The 21,232-nt window shown below is 47.0% G+C and overlaps 1 protein-coding gene across 3 annotated transcripts in view; it reads left to right on the top strand.

Moving 5' to 3' along the window:
* The window catches only part of St3gal3 (ST3 beta-galactoside alpha-2,3-sialyltransferase 3), a 206,034-nt gene that overhangs the window by 15,228 nt on the left and 169,574 nt on the right, over nt 1-21,232 (top strand). For all 3 annotated transcript variants that reach the window (XM_052177152.1, XM_052177154.1, XM_052177151.1), the window contains exon 2: nt 13,547-13,691. In XM_052177152.1, coding sequence (XP_052033112.1) covers nt 13,577-13,691 — 115 coding nt within the window. In that variant the 5' untranslated portion in view covers nt 13,547-13,576. The remainder of the gene's footprint in view (nt 1-13,546; nt 13,692-21,232) is intronic.

Below are 21,232 nucleotides of genomic sequence, written 5' to 3'. Positions count from 1 at the left end.
TTTAAAATGTTTAATTCTTTTTTTTTAATTATGTATGTATGTATGTATCAGTTTGTGCATGTGTGTGAAGATATCTGTGGAGGCCAGAGGCATCATATTTGCTGTAAATAGAATTACAGGAGGTTGTAAACCACCTAACATGGGTACTGGGAACTGAACTCAGGTCCTTTGGAATAGCAGACTGCTCTTAACTGCTGAACCATCTTTCTAGCTTCAGTCCAGTGTATGTGTGTGTGTGTGTGTGTGTGTGTGTGTGTGTATGTATGTATGCAGAGACCAGAAGATGGCCATAGATCCCGAGAAATCAGTTATTTTTGAGACAGGGTCTCACTATATAGTTCTAACTGTCCTGTAATTCCCTACATAGACCAGGCTGGCCTCAAATTCAAGACGTCTCCGTACCTCTGCCTCCTGAGTGCTGGTATTAAAGACATGCAGTAACATGCCCGTCCTCTAAAGAGCTGGAGTTAAAAGCACTTGGGGCAATGCCTGTTGTTTTGTAGGGGTTGGAATTTAAGTTCTCATGATTGCACAGGCAGCATTCCTAGCCATAGCTCTCGAGCCCCTGAATTACTTACTCTCAATGGGTAAAGTACATGATTTACGTTTGGTTGGTTTTTTTTTTTTTTTTTTTTTTGGATTTGGTTTTTTCGAGACAGGGTTTCTCTGTGTAGCCCTGGCTGTCCTGGAACTCACCCTGTAGACCAGGCTGGCCTCGAACTCAGAAATCTGCCTGCCTCTGCCTCCCACAGTGCTAGGACTACAGGCGTGCGCCACCACTGCCCGGCAAGTACATGATTTATGAATGATTTATGAAGGATATCTCAAGTGCTTTTAAAAAGTAAGGAGTGTGCCGGGCAGTGGTGGCGCATGACTTTATTCCCAGCACTTGGGTGGCAGAGGCAGGAGGACTTCTGAGTTTAAGGCCAGCCTGGTTTACAGAGTGAGTTCCAGGACAGCTAGGGCTACACAGAGAAACCCTGTCTTGAATCTCCCCCCCCCCCCCCCAAAGTAAAGAGTGGGACCAGTGAGCTTGCTCAGCAGGTACGGGCCTTGAAGACCAGCTGCTGCTCTGAGCTCAGTCCCTGGGCCACAGGGTAGAGGAGGAACTGACTCTTAGTTGTCTTCCAGCTTCTCCATCTCTTGAGTTCATCATTCACACACACATGCACATGTCTGTTGTTTTGTTTTTTAAGAATAACTAGTATAAAAATGAATCATAATTAGGAATTAATGGATAAATCTGTAACCGTCCTAGTAGGTAGCTGGGTACTTAGGGTGCTCTTGGATTTTAAATTCCCTTTGTTGAAATGGGAAGGGGAGTAGGCTGGGGTGGTGGTGGGACTGGAAAGGTTACTCAGGTGATACGAGCACCGACTGAAGTCCCAGGGACCTGGGTTTGGTTCCCAGTGCCCTTAGGGTGGCTCACAACCATCTGTAGCTTGGATTCCAGAGGATCCAGGGCCCTCTTGATGCCCACAGCACTGGGCATGCACATGGTATACAGACATGCATGCAGACAAAACGCAGATGTGCATTGTAAACGAGAATTCTCCTTGCTGATCTCCAGCCTGTCCTTGATGCCTTCGCCATAAGGTTTGGAGGGGCCAGTTTGACTAGCAGTGACCTCTTAACCTGTTTGCTTGGTTGCTGCTCAGACCGTGTGTACCTCTTGTGACTTCTGCTTGTTTTGATTTGTTCAGGGAGCCCTTCAGACTGCGTTTCATCTTTTCTTTAATCAGTCGCAGCCTTTATTGACCCTCACTGTATTCTCAGGCGAGTCCACTTTCTCTCCCATATTTCTTCTTATCGGTTCTGGTGTTGCCCTCAGCTCTGTGTCCCTTGTGCCATCCTCTCCACCCCCTGCTGATTTGACTATAATGTCCTCATTGTTTTATAGCTAGTGATGGTTAATCTAGATCACCAACTTGATTGAGCTGAGAAAGACCTAGTTAGTAAAATGAATTTCTGGGTGTGTCTGTGAGAGTGTTCAAAGAGGATTAGGCCTAGCACACTCCACCAACTATGGATTGCTGGATTCAGGTTGTGAGTAGTCCGTTGGGATGTAGGGCTGTGAAAGGTGGGGCCTGGATGGAGGAAGTGTGGCTCCTGTTACTGCTCTGCCCACCCTGCTACTCCCTAAGTGAATCACCTCCACAGCACTCCACACTCCGCTGCAGTGCCCAGCCTTCCTGCTTAAAGCCGGCAAACCCAGAGATGGAGGTCTGGTGGCCCTGGCCGATGCCTCTGAAATCGTGAACAGGAGAAAGACAGCCTTTCTTGTCTTTGCTTCCCTCAGGCGTTTGGCCATAGCAACCTGAAGGTAATTGCATATAGTATCCCCCTCCCCCCCACCACGCTCTTTCTTTGTCCTCTGCCCCTGGTGCCTGTTTTTAAAAAGCCATTTTGGGGGAGGGGAGGCGAGACTGACTTCTTGCTGGAGATGGAACCCATCTCTCTGTACCCGCTGCCTTGGAAACACTCTGCACCTAAGCCTCACCTTGAGAGCTCTTGGTACATCTCCGTGCTGATCTTGATAATGGTCTTTGCTGGATCCTGGCTTTTTTCCCTGTACTTTCCGTGATTTGCCTTCATGACTTCCCTGTTCTTTCCCCTTCCTTTGAAGTGTTTTTACGTAGCCCGTGTATGAACCATCTCTTCACTGCTTTGATCTCTCTGTTTATTTGAAACTCGGTCTCACTATGTAGCCCTGGCTGGCCTGGAACTCACTATGTGGATCAGGTTGGCCATCAACTCTGCCACCTGAGTGCTGGGGTTAAAGGCATGTGCTACTGCTTGGCTCCGTTCCTGTTCTGATGCAGCTCCTGTCAGTATCTCCCTATTTCTGTCTTTGGTGCTGGGAATTTGAACCCAGAACCCTGTGCTCTGCCCCCTCCTTACCTAGAGAGGGGCTGCAGCCCGAGTGGAGCCAGGTCATCTGAACTAGAGTCCTGCTATGCAGTATCTTGAATTGCTGTGTGCTTGGATTTCTTCACTGTGAACTGCAGATGATAAATTCATAGACCTGATAAGCAGAACTAATAAATTTACTCAGATAAAACTCTTAGAGCAGTGTCTGGTCCACAGTAAGTGCTATGTGAACCTCAGCACTATTAATTATTTTATTGCTTGTGATTAAAACAAACACAGTTCTGAGTAGAATAATTTCATATATACTAACTGTTTAAATCTACTCAGTCAAGCAATAAATTCTGAATAGCTTAGATATTCAGCAAAAATGCTGTTGCTGTTTAGGAACTGATAAACTTCTCAGGAACTGGTTTGGGAAGCTGGCTAATAAATTGTATGTGATAACTTCCAATTAGCTTGCTTACAAATTTTCTGCAGGAGATTGCCCTAGAAGTGCCTTGTGGCTCTGTACGGTGGCATTCCTGTCCTTATTAGCTGACAGCCAAGGGTCTGCGGCACTGGCACTGCCATTCTGGGTGCTTAGTCCAGAGAATAATCAACTGGACTGTTTCAGAAATGGATCGGGTGCAGTTTCTTTCAGCCAGTCCAGACTTTTGTATAACTTTTCTTCCTGTGGCTCATTAAGGCAATCTAGTTTTCAGTGGTCTGGCTGACTCTTTTAAAGCATGCTGTAACCCACTAAGTCATCAGGCATTTCACAGATGAGTTTTTAAACACGTACCAGGGCATAGTGGCATACAAAACAGCAATTTTCTCTGCCTGAGTGAGCCAGAGTCTAAATGCTAGGTGATTATACTTACCAGCTGTAAACGCACTGTGAAAGGGACAGGCTGCACGGGCGGGGAGCATCCAGCAGCGAGCCTCTGCCTAAAACGTGAGGCAGGTAACAGCTCTCGTGTAAAAAATCCAACTCTCAGATAAGAGTGGAGAGTGAGTAGTGGCTGGAGAAGGGGGCTGGCCAAACAGTTTCAGCCATGGCTGCAGATTGGTTCCCAGCATCCACAGCACAAGTATATAAATAAAAAGAAATCTTTTTTTTTTTTTTTTTTAAAAAGAGGCCCATCTAGGGTTATACAGTGAGACCCCATCCCAGAACAAGGGGGAAGCAGAGGTTTCAGCTTGACCTCGGGTGAGAACGGTACACTACAAACAAGTTACTTGTTGGGAAAGGAGGCTTGTGGAGGGGACTTGGGGTGATGCGGGTGGGAAGAGCGCTAGGGGAGCCTGGAATACTGCGTGGGGACGTAGCCTAGGGGAGTGGGGAGTTTGTGCCTGGAGGGAATCATATTGGCTATTGTGTGTGAGAGTTGGGATGGTGGGGGTGGAGGCCACAGGTTTCTATGAGGCTATAGAACGGAAAATTATAGTGGGCTGGGAACAGGGCAATATAGTCTCCTCAATGGGATGGGTGGAGTGGAGGCTTCCAGGTATAGCCAGAAGGTAAAGTTCCTAAGGCTTGTCTGACGAGGGTTGGGTGTGTAGAGCATCGTTACAGGATTTCTGAGCAGCTCCTGTGGTATGTGGACCTTTCCAGAGGTGAGCAACTGTCTCTCCATCCCTGATAAGGCGCTGACCACAGACCAAAGTACAGTTCCACCAGAGTCCAGCATGGTGAATCAATGAGTTTATTAGGCTCATTTCCAGCGAATGAGGGAGAGGTTACCTACAGGAGTATTGTTCCCCTGTAACACCCACCCCACCTCAGAGTGGAATAATAACTTCCCTGTGGCTGCATAAATGGGGTCTCCACTTTTTGAGTACTCCCTCATCACCTCCAAAGACCACAAGGCCAGTGCAGCGAGCGCTGACTCACACAGCCGAGAGGGCTGTGTAGGGGGAGGCTGGGATCGCCCAGTTAGGTTAGGGTGCAGTGATCTTCGGGACCCACTTCTTCCGAGACAAAGTGTCAGTCAAATGGGCCCTATCTTAAAGGTCACTTTCAGACGTCACAGCTGCCCTGATGGAGATGGCAGTGGCCGAGCTCTATGTCACCTGTGATGTCAGCTCAGGGAAGAGGGGCTTGGAGGGGGAAGTCAGGGCATTTGCCAAACAGCTAGCTGACAGTCAAAAAAATGATAGCCAATTAAGACATCCCCTTGGGCTGGGCAGTGGTGGTGCACGCCTTGTAATCCCAGCACTTGGGAGGCAGAGGCAGGTGGGTTTCTGAGTTCGAGGCCAGCCTGGTCTTACAGAGTGAGTTCCAGGACATCCAGGGCTACACAGAGAAACTCTGTCTTGAAAAACAATCAATCAATCAATCAATAAGTACATGAATAAATAAACAAAAATAAAAATATATCCCCTTGGGACAATAGTCTGAGACAGAAGAGTTCTTTTCCTCCCCACTTTTCTGAATATTTCAATTAAACAAATCATAGGCTTTAGGGCTGAGCAAGGTAGGTGAAGGGGAGGGAGAAGCAGAAGCCCACAGAGAGTTCAAGGGGTCACAGAGCAGGGAAGGGAATCTGTTGAAGCCAGTGGTTTTGACAGGATTTCTAAATGATCTGTAAAGGGAAAGACTAGGATTAATCATTTGGTTTGTATTAGAATTGGAGGTATCAGGGTGAACTGATGGTTGTCAGTAGGTAAAGATGTGAAGGCCTGTGCAGGTGTAGGTAGCACATGTGCACATTCGGGTGTATGCTCGCACGCACGCACGCACGCACGCACGCACGCACGCACGCACGCACTGCCCAGCTCATCCCCTGAGAGGACCACAGCAGTAGGATACAGGACACAGGTGTTGGGTTTCGCTTTGTTTCTGTGGTGCTGGGAATGGAACCCAGGGCCTCACACATGCTACCGAGCCTCTGTTTCTTGTTGTGCCTGTAGTAGTGCTGCTCTTGAATTCCTTGTTTAATTAATAAAGGGGTCTGTCTGTTAGACGACTCATGGACTGCCATGTGTCTGCAAGCCTAAGATTGTAGCCACCACCTGGCTGCAGTGATCGAGGGTACACTGGAATCATCCCTTCCGCCCTCTCCGAGGACAGCCCCTTAGAATCACTGTTTTGTAGGTAGATAGATTGAACATTCTGTACATTTTTAGTTCTTTAGTTCTCTTTAGTTAAGACACAGAATCCATTGTGCTGTTAGAGGATCAGGTCTCTGGGACCTAAGAGGCAGCTCAGCTGGTACTGCTGAGCAAGCAGGGGGTAAGGGTGGGGGTGGGAGGATGGGGAGTAGGGGGAAGGGAAGAGGGAGGGGGGAAGGACCAGAAATGACCCTACCACACACATGGACTGCTGCGTGTTGGCACTCATGCTCTCGACCCCAGCTCCGGGACCTGCTGGCCAGCTAGCCAACCTAGCTGATTCATGAGCTCTCGGTTCAGTGAGAGACCTCGTCTCAGGAAACAAGGTGGTTTCTAGAGAAGGACACCCCAGGCTGAAAACCCACACAGACAGACAGAAAAGACCTACAGAGTCTCTGCTTTCTGTTTCCCTTTGTAAACTTCATATATTGACTTTTATAAAGACTGAAAATAAATATATGAATAGATTGTGAAATATACCCCTCCAAACCTACTTAATTTCTTAAGATGTATGTATGTATGTATATGGATGTGTCTGTCTGTCTGTCTGTCTATCTATGTGCATGTACATGTATGCCTACCTGTGTGAGTTTATGTGCACCATATATATGTGGGAACCCTTGGAGGCCAGAGGAGAATGTTGGCTCCCCTGAGACTGGACAATTGTTACAGACAGTTGTGAGCTACCATGTTGGTTGTGAGAGCTGAACCCAGGTCTTCTGTAAGAGCATCGGGTACTCTTAACTGCTGAGTCATCTCTCCACCCCACACCCCTGCACCCCCATTTGTTGTTGCCAGTGTGAGGCTTTACGTGTGCACCCCCTCTCTAGATCCTTTCTGATAGCAGTGTGTCTAGGCTCTGGTCTGTGTTAGGGCACACCCTTTGCTACATTCTCTCTGATCGGGTGTCATGCTCTGCATTTGCTCCCTGGCCCTCAAGGATGCTCTGTCCACCTTCCTGTGTGCAGTGGCCGACCTTTGTGAACTGCATAATCACACTTTCTTGCCCTCTGGTTTCCATCTGGGATCATCTGGCAAAAGGCAGAACTGCAGATCCAAGCGTAAACAGGAGAGGTCAGACCTTTGTCCCCCCATGGCTGCTGGCCACCTCTTGGTGGAAGTTGTCCCATGTATCCCCCTGCTTCCATCCGGCACCAGCTTGTCTCCACCAGCTCGTTCACAGCTTTCTCTTCTCACCCTTTCAGAAGAGGAAAAGCAGCCTCCTGCCCTTGCTAGTCTCCCAACAGCTCTTTTAAACCCTACCCACACAGCTTACAGAATCCTGCCGTCTCACCTCCTCCGGGATCCTTCTGCGTGTGCAGCCTGCTTCCTGTCAAGGCCCAGCAGACACGCCTCAGAGGGTGTGTGGTTTCCTCGCTGTCTTAGGGTGAACTTAGTTTGCTGTGAACAAAAGCCATGACCAAGGCAACTCTTGTAAGGACGTTTAATTGGGGCTGGCTCACAGGCTCAGAGGTTCAGTCCAGTATCATCAAGGCTGGAGCACAGCAGTGTACTGGTGGTGCAGGAAGAGCTGAGACTTCTACATCTTCATCTGAAGGCAAACAGAAGACTGTTTTCAGGCAGCTAGGGCGAGGGTTTAAAGCCCATACCCACAGTGACACAACTATTCCAACAAGACCACACCTCCTAATAGTGCCACTCTGTGGGCCAAGCATATACAAATCATCATACTTGTTAATTGGGTATTTGAACTGTTGTTAATTTTATCTTTAAAATCTGTGTTGCTAATGGGCATTCCTGTACTGGTTCTAAATAGTATTTCTATGTGTACATGCCCTGGCACTCACATGGAGGTCAGAAGACAACTTGCAAAAGTCTGGTTCTTCTACCATGTAGATCTCTGGATTGAACTTGGGTGGTGAGGCTTAGCAAGGCCCTACCTGCTGAGCCTGTACAAGACCCCTCACTATTTGTTGCAGAGCTGAGTTAAGGTGTAAGAGCGTTGTAAATCCCAATTACAGAGGCTATACTGTGACTCATAACAGTTGTAATTCTGAAGTGTATACAGGGGAAAACAGATGCCTCCCAAGGATGCACTTGTCACACCCCATCCTGTTCCCTAGGAGCAGACAGCATAACCATTATGGCACTACTCAGGCCTTTATATGTATATGTCTAGCATTGAATAAACATGTGTATGTGTGTATAGATAAGCTCACACCTCTGTGTCTGTACATCTGTCAGAGGGGCTCAGAGCCATTGCCCCACTATGCTTGGTTTGTAGCATGTCAGTGTTCCTCTCTCTCTCTCTCTCTCTCTCTCTCTCTCTCTCTCTCTCTCTCTCTCTCTCTTTTGGCTTTTTGGATTTGGTTTTTTTGAGACAGAGTTTCTCTATGTAGCCCTGGCTGTCCTGGAACTCACTCTGTAGACCAGGCTGGCCTCAAGTCAGAAATCCGCCTGCCTCTGCCTCCCAAGTGCTGGGATTACAGGTGTGCGCCACCACTGCCCAGCTACTGTTTCTGTCTCCTAATACTTACAGCTTGGAGTTAGTTTTGATACAAGAGAAGGTAAATTTTCATCAGTGATATGGTGACACATAACTTTGGTCTTCAGCTCTGCCTTCTGACCGTATAACTCCTAAGGTCTTTAGAATATCTGACATGATGTCTTGGGGTGTGCTAATAGCTTGACTGACAGCTGGCTGCTGCCATGTGGCCTCAGGAGGGGGTCTGGTTATCTTAGTTACTTAGTTTCTGTTGCTGTGATAAAAACACCATGACCAAGGCACCTTATAAAAGAAAGCCTTCAGTGTGTAGCCCACAGACAATTTCCTAGGGTTAGAGTCCATGGCGTCACGCCAGGAAGCATGATGTCAGGCAGGCAGGCATGTCTCTGGAGCAGTAACTGAGAGCTTACACCTTGAGTCACAACGACAAAGTAGAGAGGGACACTGGGAATGACTTTAGTCTTTTGAAACCTCAAAGCTCACTTCCAGTGATACACTGCCTTTAATGAGGCCACATCTCCTAATCCTTCCTGAACAGTTCCACCAGCTGTGGATCACATACTCAAACACAGGAGGCCGTGGGGACCATTCTCATGCAAACCGCACTTTTCCAGAAGAGACTGAGGTGGGCGTGAGGGATTGGGACCCTTACCTCACTCACAGCCTTTTCTGGTAGCTTATACAATAGCGTGCCAGTGGCTGTTGTATAATCACTTCCATGAAACAACGTTTCCGCAAACCGTAAAGAGACGGAGTTATCAAGTGAAGATCTGAGGGTGCCAGCGCAGCGGCCATCCTTTCCTCCGTGTTGCCTGACATGACTCTTCATCTCTGTCCTTTGTAACATCTTACGTTAAACTGTAAACCATTAGTGTTTCTTTGGGATTTGTGAGCTAGTCCATCAAATTAGTGGACCCTAGGCAGGCAGTCTAGACAATCCTGATTGTAGGCCCTGGGTCAAAAGTACTGGGCAGTCCGGCCGGAGCCTGTGATTGGCATCTGGTGTGGGTCTGTGGGACGGTACTCTCAGCCTCTGGGATCAGATGCTGTCTCCAGGTAAATGTTACCAGAGTAGAGTTGGAGGAGAGGACCCCACTGCATACACTGCTGCGCCATGAAGCCCTCACCTGCTGTTGGAAGTGTGGTGAAGAAAGGCAAAGCTACACTTTGCCCACACCTCATACAGGTTCAGTTTATCTCTTTATTTTTCATTTAAAAAGTGAAAAAATAGGGTGGGGCGTGGAGATGCATGCCTTTAATTCTAGTACTTGGGAGGCAGAGGCAGTCAGAACTCTCTCAGTTCGAGGCCAGCCTGGTCTAAAGAGGGAGTTCTAAGAGAGCCAGGACTACACAGAGAAGCCCTGTCTCAAACAAAACAAACCAACCAAAACAAACAAAAATTCAGACAAATGTCATATGCTTTCTTTCAACTGTGACTTCTAGACTTTATATGAAAACATAAAAATCACATCTGTATGTGCAACCTGAAAATAGAAGTGAAACTGTGGAAGACATAAAGGACTGAGCAGAGGCAGAAGCAAAATGGAGTCAGAACAGAGCGCGCAGGGCTACAAGGGGGATATGGTCAAGGTACAGCATATGCATGCATAGAAACAGAATCAAGAGGGGCGACTGGTAACTCGGCCACTAAGACACTGAGCTTCGGCCCCAGGCACTGTGGAGAGCAAGTCAGGGGTGCTCACTTGTTATCCCAGACAGAGCCTGGCGAGAAATGACTGGCCTCGTCAGCCTGCCGGCCTAGGCTGTCGAGCAGGCGCCAGGCCAGTGAGAGGCCAGAGTGGGTGCTTCCTGAGGAATGACACTCGAGGTCACACTCCAGCTTCACGTGCATATGTAATCACATGCATATGCACTGTACGTATATGAACAAGCATGCATGTAAACACATGAAAGTCACCTTTTCTTAGGTTCTTTTGAGGAACAAACTCAGATAACTTAGAACGAAGTGCAAAAAATTAATTACAGATTCTGACCAGAATTAAACCAATTTTGTAGGGAGGTGATATAGTTCCCATATTGATATTCTCACTTAAAAACTTGTTATAGTTTGCGCATCTGGGGCCCCACACAAGCACGAGGAACCGAACCGTGCGGAATTCCCAGCACCTGTGCCAGAAGCAAACTCCTCCCAACTCTGAGGGTGGGGGTGGGGGTGGGGGTGGGGCTTGATGGGCAGACGGTCCAGCTAATCAGTAGCTGCAGGTTCAGTGAGTGTTCCACCTTTGTCCTCTGTGTCCACATGCGCCTCTCTCCATGTGCATACACACTCATGAGGAACATACTACGTTAATTCTTTTGTTGGCTGTGTTCTGTGGTGAAGAAAGCCTTCTCCATTTCTGAATTCATTTTTAAGTACTTTACAGATTTTGTTGCCATGATGAATGGAATTCTTTTCATCTTACATTTTCCTTTTTAACAATATTTTATTTTGTGTGCATTGGTATGAGGGTGTCAGATGCCTAGGAGCGGAGTTACAGACAGTTGTGAGCTGCCATGTGTGTGTGCTGGGAATTGAACCCAAGTCCTTTGGAAGAATAGGCAGTGCTCTTAACTGCTGAGCTGACTCTTCAGTGAATCATCTTACATTTTCTGATTGTATATTTTTGGCATGCTTTTAAAGAGGCTCTTAACTTTTCTGTAAATTAATCTTATAATTACCTACTTTATTGAATTTTCCGTGTGCTCTACTGTCTTCCTCAGTAAGACTGTAAGGGAATTCCCCCAGTTGTAAGGGAGAAGCTTTCCTAAGGGGGACATTCCATCATCTGCAGATTGCAACTCTTTATCACCTTGTTATTAATACATTTTTATTACACTTATTTCAATACTGTGTATGTTGGGCTGGATGGGTGTGCCCTAGTGCACGTGCGAAGGTCAGAGGACAGCTTACGAGAGTTGCTTCTCTCTTACCACGTGGATCCCGAACTCTGGTCTTCAAGCTCAGGAGCAAGCTCCTTTATCCTCGGAGACATCCCACTGACCCATTATTAATATTTATACAAATTAACATTTATACCAAATATGTTACTTGGTAACTGGGTTAAGTGATTGGGACTGGGGGCGGGGTCTGACCCAGGGAAGTCTTCTTGGACCATGGATACAATCAAGATTGTATCAAAGGGTGTACAGAAGGTAGCAAAGTGGGTGGAAAGTGGGTTCCAGACAGGCCTGGGACGGGGAATGAGGTGGTGTTCAGAGGATGCCCAGTGCACATGGTACTGATGAGACCCAGAGAAGCGGGGCAGCCTGAAAGGTAGCAGGGAGGGCCTCACCCTATAAAGCAGAACTTAGAATGGGACAGGAGATCTGTTAGCAGAGTGGTTCCCCAAGATGCCTGCCCCCTGATTGCTGGAGCCAGTGAATATTACCTCACTTGACAAAGGATCTTTCTAGATCTAATGAAGATTACGACCCTTTAAAGAAGGCGGTTAGCCTGGATCGTGTAGACAGGCCCAGTACAGTCACAGGAGCCCTGAAACGCGAAGGGATTTTTCCAGCTGAAAACTGAAGCAAGCTGCTACAGAAGTGCAAACTGGAGAATGATAGAGGCCTAGCCTGCAGGATGGGGGGCCGTGTAGAAAGCTGGAGAATGATGGAGGCCTAGCCTGCAAGTCTGGGGGGCGGGGGGCGTGTAGAAAGCTAGAGAAAGACTGCAGGAACAATGTCTGGTCCTTCCTACCAGGGAAGGGAGCCAGCTGCAGGGGGGAGACTCGGGCAGCATCTGGAGTGAGCATGGACTCAGGTGGTTCTTGGGAGTTTCTGGGCAGGGCACAGCCTGCGATGTACCACGGGCCTAGCAGAGCTATTCCATAGTGGGGGTGCTGGCGTCCAGGACTCTGAGATAATAAATGTGGCTTACTGTAAACTGTGTAGTCTGACCCTACCTTGTTTTAGCAACAGAAGACAATGAATCCAAATGGGTTTGAGTGTGGAAGTAACATTTTCAGATCTTACATTAGAAATGACTATGAGCCAGGAGTGGTGGCACGTGCTTGAAGCCTCAGCCGGCACCTGGAAGCTGAGACAGAGGGATTATAGCTTTGGGGCCAGTCTGGGCTACACAGGCCAAGTTCCAGGTCAGCCTAGGTCTAGGTGTTAGAGACCCTGTCTTGAAAGTTTGAAACAAAACCTAACAGTGGTGCTGTGTCAAATGGATGCAGAGAACATAAGCCGATTTGTCCAAACACAGTGACAGTGTGACTGGGGCAGTGACGGTGGGAAGGCATGCGAGGGAGGGGTTACTTGAGGTCTGGAGAGAGAGGGATTAGCACTGCTTACTGCTCCTGAAGAGGGCTGGACTTTGGTTCCTAGCTCTCAAGTACCCATAACTCCAGCTCTGGGGGATCTGAGGTCCTCTTCTGGACTCTGGAGACACCGGCACATACATGTGCACATATCCCACCATACATGCAAGTGTACACATAATTTTAAAAGGGCTAGAGAGGTGGCTTAGTGGTTACGAATGTGTATTGCTTTTTTGGAGGATCCTGAGTTCCCAGCACCTATGCTGGGCAGCTCACAACTGCCTGCAGCTCCAGTTAACAGAGGGTCTGACGCCCTCTGCTGGCCTCCCCGGCACCTGGTTGCATGTAGTGAACATGCAGGCATGGGGTACACCCATGAATAAACATAGATAAGTCTTTTTTTTTTTTTTTTAAGAAATCAAAAGGCTGGAGAGTTGGCTGGTCATTAAGAACACTTGCTGATCTTGCAGAGGACCCGGGTTCAGTTCCCAAGATCCACATGGCAGCTCCCAACCATCTGTGCCTCCAGTTCCGGGGAATCTGATGCCCTCATCTGGCCTCTGCTGGCACCAAGGACACGCATGGTGCACACACATTCACACATGCAGATAAAACACTCGATACTCATGAAATAAAAATACATTTTTGCAAAAATTATTTGAGAGTTTATAATTGCCAGAAATCTGCCGTTGACATGAACAAGGGCATGTGTGACTGGAAGCCTTCCCTTGAGACAGGTGCCCTGCCGGGACTCAGTGATCGTCACACATTTGGAACCTGTCTTTAGAGTTTCTTCACTACGTGGAGGACGACGCTTAATATCTTAATGGCCTTTTCTGTTTGTTTTTAGGTCATGTAGGAAATTGTGAGTCATGCGAAGATGGGACTCTTGGTATTCGTGCGCAATCTGCTGCTAGCCCTCTGCCTCTTTCTGGTCCTGGGATTTTTGTATTATTCTGCCTGGAAGCTGCACTTACTCCAATGGGAAGACTCCAGTAAGTATGGCCACTGTAGTGCACCCCAAGCCTGTAGCTTTACCATGTAGCTGCAATTCCTGCGGGACGCAGGCCTCTCCCACTGTTCTGGTTGCTGGGGCTGAGAACTTTGATGCTTCCCCTCCTGCAGCCCTTTAAATCTGCATGCCATGACACATCTCAGCTTCCTTGAGGAGCAGTGAGCATGTGCCGTTCTTCACTTCAAACCTCGGACTGTGCCTGCATTTCTAGTTTCTGAAGGCTCTCGCCTTTTTTATTAGTAAAGTGTGCCAACCCTTACTTCTCTCTTACTGCCTTGGGTTAGTTGTTGAAGCTGGTTGGTTTTCCTGCCCCAGGAATTTCATCTTTACCTTTTCTTTGTATTTTCAGTTTGGTATTGTTTTTGTTTTATTTTCCCCTGAGGAAACGTTGTCGCCTTCACCTTTGCAGCCCTTTGGTTTTGAACTCATACCTGAGTAGAGTACCAGTGACCAGTAACTCCCAACCCCTTCCTTCCATGTGAGCCTCTGGTCTCAGGTGTGACATGGTATCTCCCCTGTGGCCCCTCTGTGCTGGCTTCTGTTCCACAATGTCCTCTGAGTCACAGGCATGCAGTTGATGGGATGGTGTTACTTGACACTTGTCATTGTACACTCTGTTCTTGGCTATAGCTTGAAGCATCACAGAGGGCTGTGAAGAACCTCACGGCTCTTCCTTGGCTGTTTTGTTTAACCTTAGCCTGCTGTAGGGAACACTGCGTTGCTGAGTCTAATTCTCACTGATGTATGAATCAAGGCCAGTTGTATCTCTCTGGACAGCTCCTGGGCTTCAGTGTATAACGGTCTAGAGGGTAAGGTCAGTCTCTGGGCTGAGGGTAAGCTGAGGTGAGGAGCAGCTGGCGACTGCTCGCGCTACACTGAGGCCCGAACAGACAGCTGTTGCTGTGAAGAAGATCGGGTGTTTCTCACATAGTCTGAACTATGTGCATATTTTAAGCTGAAATTTAAAATACCGTGTTAAATCTTTATTGCTTTGTATAGAATGTTTGTGCCTCTTAAATGTTCAGCTTGGACTGGAGCTGGCACTGGGGCTGGGGCCGGGGCTGGGGCGAGGCTGGGGCGGGGCTCAGTTGGTAGAGTACTTACCTAGCATATACAAAGCCCAAAACCAAATACAACTGAGCGCTCTGGAGGACCCATAAAGTCAGGCAGGCAGGCAGGCAGTAGAGACATTTCACTTCATCTAATTTAATTCTTAATACTGGTCTGTGAAGATGTCATTAATCTCCATTTCTCATTTGGACAAACTCCAGCATTTAATTAATCTACCAGGGTCACACAGTTGAGCTGGAGTTGAACTCTGATTTTTCTATCTTTAAAACCCATTTCATGTGTAAAACCATTAACAAATACTGAAGAGAGAATTTAGCTCTGTATTCTACTTGATAAAAAGAAAAAGGATTCTCAGAAAGGGAGTGAAGAATGAAGGCAAGAATAAGAGGGAAGGAAAGAGAGGAGAAAAACCTCGGAAAAAATCTGGGCACCCAGCCATCCCAGAACTTGGGAGGCAGAGGCAAGAGGATCTTTGTGAGTTCAGGCTAGCCTGGTCTACGTAGAGAGATCCAGGTCAGCCAGAGCAACACAGTAGTCCCTGACACAGAAGAACAAACATAAAGTAAAAAACCCAAATCTTAAAAAAAAAAAAGTTATTACAAACAAAAAATAGCATAGAAACTGCATGTTGCGGCACACACGTGCAAAGCCAGCAACTGACCCGGGGCTCTCTGGCTCCACGCCAGGGCGCTATTTCACAGCAGAGAAGCTGAGCCTGGCGGCCCAGGTCCGTAATCACAGCTACTCAGGAGGCTGACACAGAAAGACCAAAAAGCGCAAGATCTATGTAGGCTCCACTGGGGGTTCAAGGCCATCCTGGGCTCCACAGGGGGTTCAAGACCATCCTGGGCTACATAGTGAGTTCAAAGGCAGCCTGGGCACTTCACTGTGGTCTTGTCTCAAAAATGTAAAATCTCTCTCTCTTTCTTTCTCTCTCAGAACATGGCTATTGGTAAAGTTGTGGCCTACCATGCAACCCTCAGTACAGTCCCCAGTACTGCACACACACCCACATACTCACATACATACACACACATTCACATACATGCATACATACATACACATATACATATATGCATATATATGCATATACTCACATGTACACATACATATATTAACAAATATATACAAACACTCACATATAATATACTCACATAGATACATGTGCACATATACATATACTAAGATATATATAATCACATACATATATGCACCCATATACACACTCAAGTATACTAACAAACTTCTATATACACCCTCATACACATATACAAACACACACATATATGTACACTCATATATACACATACATATTCACACACATACATTAATGCACATATACCTGTACACACTTAGACATACATGTACAAATACATGCATTTACACACACATACTGACATACACATTTACACAGATAAACATGACACACAGACATATACATGCGTACTCCCATGCTCACACACATACATATAACACACACATACTTGTATATACACTCTCATGCACATACACACATTCACAAACACACATGTATATATACACTCACACACACTTACATTCACATGCACACATGAACTGTAGAATTATATTTATAATGTGATGGGAACACACACATCTGTCCTTTGCACAGCTATTTTTGTAAATTAGTAAGCACACCAGTGTAGTCCTCGGGGTTAGGAAGCTTCAGGCATCTTTCCATTTCATTCTTTCCAAGTGGGGATGAAGTGCTCGTGCTTCTCTCTGCCCTGGTTGCTTATCTGGGTCACCATTCTGGCTAAGAGGTGGGCGTCTCTTCCCAGAAATGATTCCAATGTCCTGTCCCATGAAAACTATGCATGTTAATTTAAAATTCTGTTATTCCTTATTAGTAAAATGAATCTTGCAGTATTTCTGTCTGCATGCTAAGATCCTTAAATATTTTTGCCACTGTGTTTAGCAATTATAGTAAGTCCCTTCAGTTTCCTATTTGTGAGCAATTGTAACCAGAAGGGCCCTAGAAATCATGCTGCTGATCTCATTGCTACTGAAAATCTTGTGGAGCAAATTATTTGGAAACTGAGTCTGATATTTAAAAAGGACAGGCTGAGCCAAGCTAATAGACACAGGACATATTAACATATTAACTCTTAGCTCTCTCTCTTAAAAACAAAATGGAGGGACTGGAGAGATGGTTCCGTGGTTAAGAATGTATACTGATCTTCCAAAGGACCTGAGTTCATTTCTCAGCATCCACACTCGGTGGCTTACACCTACCTGTAATTCCAGCTCTAGAGGATCCGACACCCTCTGGCTTCTGCAATTACCCCTACACACATGCACATAAACACCCACACATAGATAAATAAGAAATCTTTTCAGGAAGTGGTGTGGAGCGCGGCGGCATTTGGCTTAGACAGCAGTTCTCAACCTTCCTGACCCTGTGACCCTTTAATGTAGTTCCTTGTGTTGTGGTGACCCCCAACCATAAAATTATTTTTGTTACTGCTTCACAACTATAGTTTTCTACTGTTATGAATCATAATGTAAATATCTGCTATGCAGGGTATCTGCTGCACAGCCCATCGGAGGTTGTGACTCAAAGGCTGAGAACCACTGGCTTAGACCTTCCGCTCCCTACGGTGACAGCGTAGCCAGTGTCAGAAGCAGCTTTAGCTCCACAAAGAATTGTTCACACAGACAAGATTGACTGTCAAACAAGGGGAAGGGGCGTAGATTTCAGCACCTGTGAAGGAAAACCCCGGGGGAACTCCAGCTTCCCAGCCTCCTGCTAGGGCACCGCTGTTCAGAGGTCAGTGTGGGACGGGCTGTGCTGGTTTCTGCTAGTCAGAGACCCGGAGCAGCATTCAGGGCATTTGAAACTATGAGAATCAGGGAGTCCGAGCTGTCACACGCAGTGCAGAAATATCGAGGCTTCCTGTCTAGTGCTCTGCCCTGGTATGACATAGAAGAGCTGGCAGTGCAGGCATGATGGGGAGGCTGGGACATCAGAGTCCCCACGCTGCAGTGGAAAACTCTCAGCACCCGGTAAGCAGCCGAGCCATTGAAAGGCCTTAGGTGCCTTAGATGACAGTGTCTCACCCAAGAGCGGGACGTACTATGGGCCCACTCACAAGACCCACAGAACTCCTAGCAGGACAGTGTTTGAAAACAACTTGTAAGGAGTTACAAATATGTGTGTATTTTTTAGTAACTATTTACTCCTGAGGAATGAAAACTGTCTGCAAAAAGATTTGGAAGTAAATGTCTGCCAAATTTATTCACAATAGGTACTGAAAACACCTTCAAAACCTGTTAGTGATGAGGCGCACTCGTGCTCTTGGGATGAGGGAGCACTCCGTGCTCTTAGTAACAGGGGAGCACTCTGTGCTCTTAGTGATGAGGGAGCTCTCTGTGCCATAGCGCACAGTAGAATATCACTAAGCAGTGAATAGGGAGCAAACTCCTGTTACCCGAGACAACGTGGGTGATCCCGTAGTCATGTGCTAGGTAGGAGAGAATACAAATCACGTGATCCCATTTAGATTAAGTTCTAGAAAGGGTTAAACTAGTCCTCAGCTATAGAGATTACATCGGTGGTTGATCTACACAGAGGACTGTGGGAGCCTGAAGGGTTTTCTAGGATGATGAAATACTGAAATTCTTGTTTCAGGTCATGCCCTCAAAAGTGTAGGTATTTGCCAGAAGTCAGAAGACCTGTCTACTTAAATTTAAATTTTATTTTTCTGCATTTAAAAAATAAGTATGTTTCATTAAAATCTTTATTTTAAAATAAAAATTTAGGGCTGGCAACATGTTTCAGGGAGAAAAGGCGCTTGCTGCCCAGCCTGGTGGCCTGAGTTTGATCCCCAGCGCTTATGAGGTGGAAGGAGGAACACACTCCTACAGTTTGTCCTCTGACTTCCATGTGTGCGCTGCAGCAAGCTTGGACGTGGACACACACACACACACACACACAATGAGCAAATGTAATTCTTTTTAAAAGATTTATTAATATTATTATTTTATATGTATGAGCATTTTTTCTGCATGTATGTAAAGGTTCTTCCTGAATGCCTGTTGTTCACGGAGGTCAGAAGAGGGCATCAGATGTCCTGGTACTGCCCTTACAGACGGTTGCGAGCCGCCATGTGGGTGCTGGGAATGACCCCCAATCCTCCGTAAGAGCAGCAAGTGCTCTTGATCGCCAATCTCTAGACCCATTTATTTTTAAACTGAAAGAAAAAGAAAGTAAAGCGAGGGAAGGTTACCCTTCTAGCCTTCAGATCTCTTCCAGAGCCACCATTAGGCACAGGAAGAGGTTGGTGGGTCTGCTCCCCGCAGGACACAGCGTGAGAGACAGGAGTGCTTTTCAGACAGTCGCCTGATTTAGTCAGAAGAAGTCAGGTGAAGTCCTTCTCATATATTGCACACAACTCAATCAAAGTTATAAAGAATATAATATTCCTGGTCGCAGAGGTGCATGCCTTTAATCCTAGCACTTGGGAGGCAGAGGCAGGTGGATCTCTGTGGGTTCAAGCCCAGCCTGGTCTGCAGGGTGAGAAGCCCTGTCTTGGAGGAGGAAAAAAAAAAGAGGGTGTCAGATCCCCTGGAACTAGAGTTGTAGATGGTGTAAGCTGCCTTGTGGGTGCTGGGAATCAGACCTGAGGGTTCCCCCCCACCCCCCGCCCCGTAAGAGCAGCAAGTGCTCCAAACCATCTTTCCAGCCCTTGTAGGCACAGTTTAAACACACACACTGTTTAATCAGGTTTTACTTGGCAAAAAAGCTAGCAGCCGTCTTACTTCCTAAAGAAATGGAATAACACCCTAAGATAGATGCACCAGTGTCTACCCACATTGTTTACAAAGATGAAAGCAACTGAAAATACGGGTGGACACAGAGATGGCTGTCAGCACTGCCTCGTAGCCTGTGCCTCGATTCCACCAGCCACATGGCGGAATACTCAGAAAAAAGTGGTAGTTGTCCTGAACATGTGAACATGCAGTTATTTATTTTTACTTTGACCTTTTTTTGTTTGTTTGTTTGTTTTGAGACAGGGTTTTTCTGTAGCCCTGGCTGTCCTGTCCTTGTTTTATTTTTTTAATTTTTGTGTATTTGTGTGTTTATGTATTTATGTGCGTGGGCATATGCATATGTGTATATGTATATGTATTGAGTCAGGATTTCATTACACAGTCTTGGCTAAATTACATTAACTAGTCTGGCCTTTAACCTGTAGAAATAGGCCTACCTTTATCCCTCAAGTGTTGGGATTAAGGGTGTGTGCCCTGCTTTTTGTCCTTTTGTAACTGTTCCTAAGCAATTCAGCAGACTTCCAAGCACTCCTTCATATGGCCTTGGGTGGTTGTGATACAGGCCCACTGGAGAGGGTGTGCTGGAGAAGGGTGCGCTGGAGAGGGTGCACTGGAGAAGGTGCGCTGGAGAGGGTGTACTGGGGAGAGTGCACTGGAGAGGATGTATGTGCGCTGGAGCGGGTGCACTGGGGAGAGTGCACTGGAGAGGGTGCACTGGGGAGAGTGCACTGGAGAAGGTGCGCTGGAGAGGGTGCGCTGGGGAGAGTGCACTGGAGAGGGTGCACTGGGGAGAGTGCACTGGAGAGGGTGCACTGGGGAAAGTGCGCTGGAGAGGATGTGTGTGCGCTGGAGAGGGTGCACTGGGGAGAGTGCACTGGAGGGTGTGTTGGAGAGGATGTGGGTGCACTTTTAGGGTGCGTTGGAGAGGTTGTGGGTGCACTGGAGAGGGTACACTGGAAAGAGTGCACAGGGAATGGCAGAATATGTCCAGGCTTCATGCAGAAAACTCACACAGGAGGCCTAGAGCACCTTTGGAGTTTGGTTTTGGGAAGGAGGCCTGTAGCTCCTTTAGTGTGCTTGTAATGGTGTCTCCACTGGAGGGACACACTAGAGCCATTGAAGCAGGTAAGGTGAACATACATACCGAGATGAAGAGCATTACTAGAGATGTCTAGCCGGGCGGTGGTGTTGCACACCTGTAATCCCAGCACTTGGGAGTCAGAGGCAGGTGGATTTCTGAGTTCGAGGCCAACCTGGTCTACAAAGTGAGTTCCAGGACAGCCAGGGCTACACAGAGAAACCCTGTCATGAAAAACAAATCCGAAAAATAAAAACTAAATCCAAAAACCAAAAAAAAGAAAAGATGTCTATACACACGTGCACTGCAGTGCGCACCAGCACACATGCGCACATAAGGGCACGGAGTGTAAATCAGCAGCAGGAAGCATTATTGGCAGGGTGGTCCTCACGCTCTGCTTGCCCGAGCTTTGGCATAAAAACATGGATTTGTGGTGTTGTTCTTCTCTCTTGCCTCTCATGGCCTGGCAGCCCTTTGAAAAAGTTTTAAAAAGAAACATACGCATAAGCATGTGTACCTGAGCGTGTATGTATGTGCATGGCATGCACACATCAGTTACAGATAGTCGTGAGTTCCTGTGG

Source organism: Apodemus sylvaticus, chromosome 3, assembly GCF_947179515.1.
Source record: "Apodemus sylvaticus chromosome 3, mApoSyl1.1, whole genome shotgun sequence".
Lineage (NCBI taxonomy): Eukaryota > Metazoa > Chordata > Mammalia > Rodentia > Muridae > Apodemus > Apodemus sylvaticus.
This window is presented reverse-complemented; position numbering and strand designations above follow the sequence as displayed.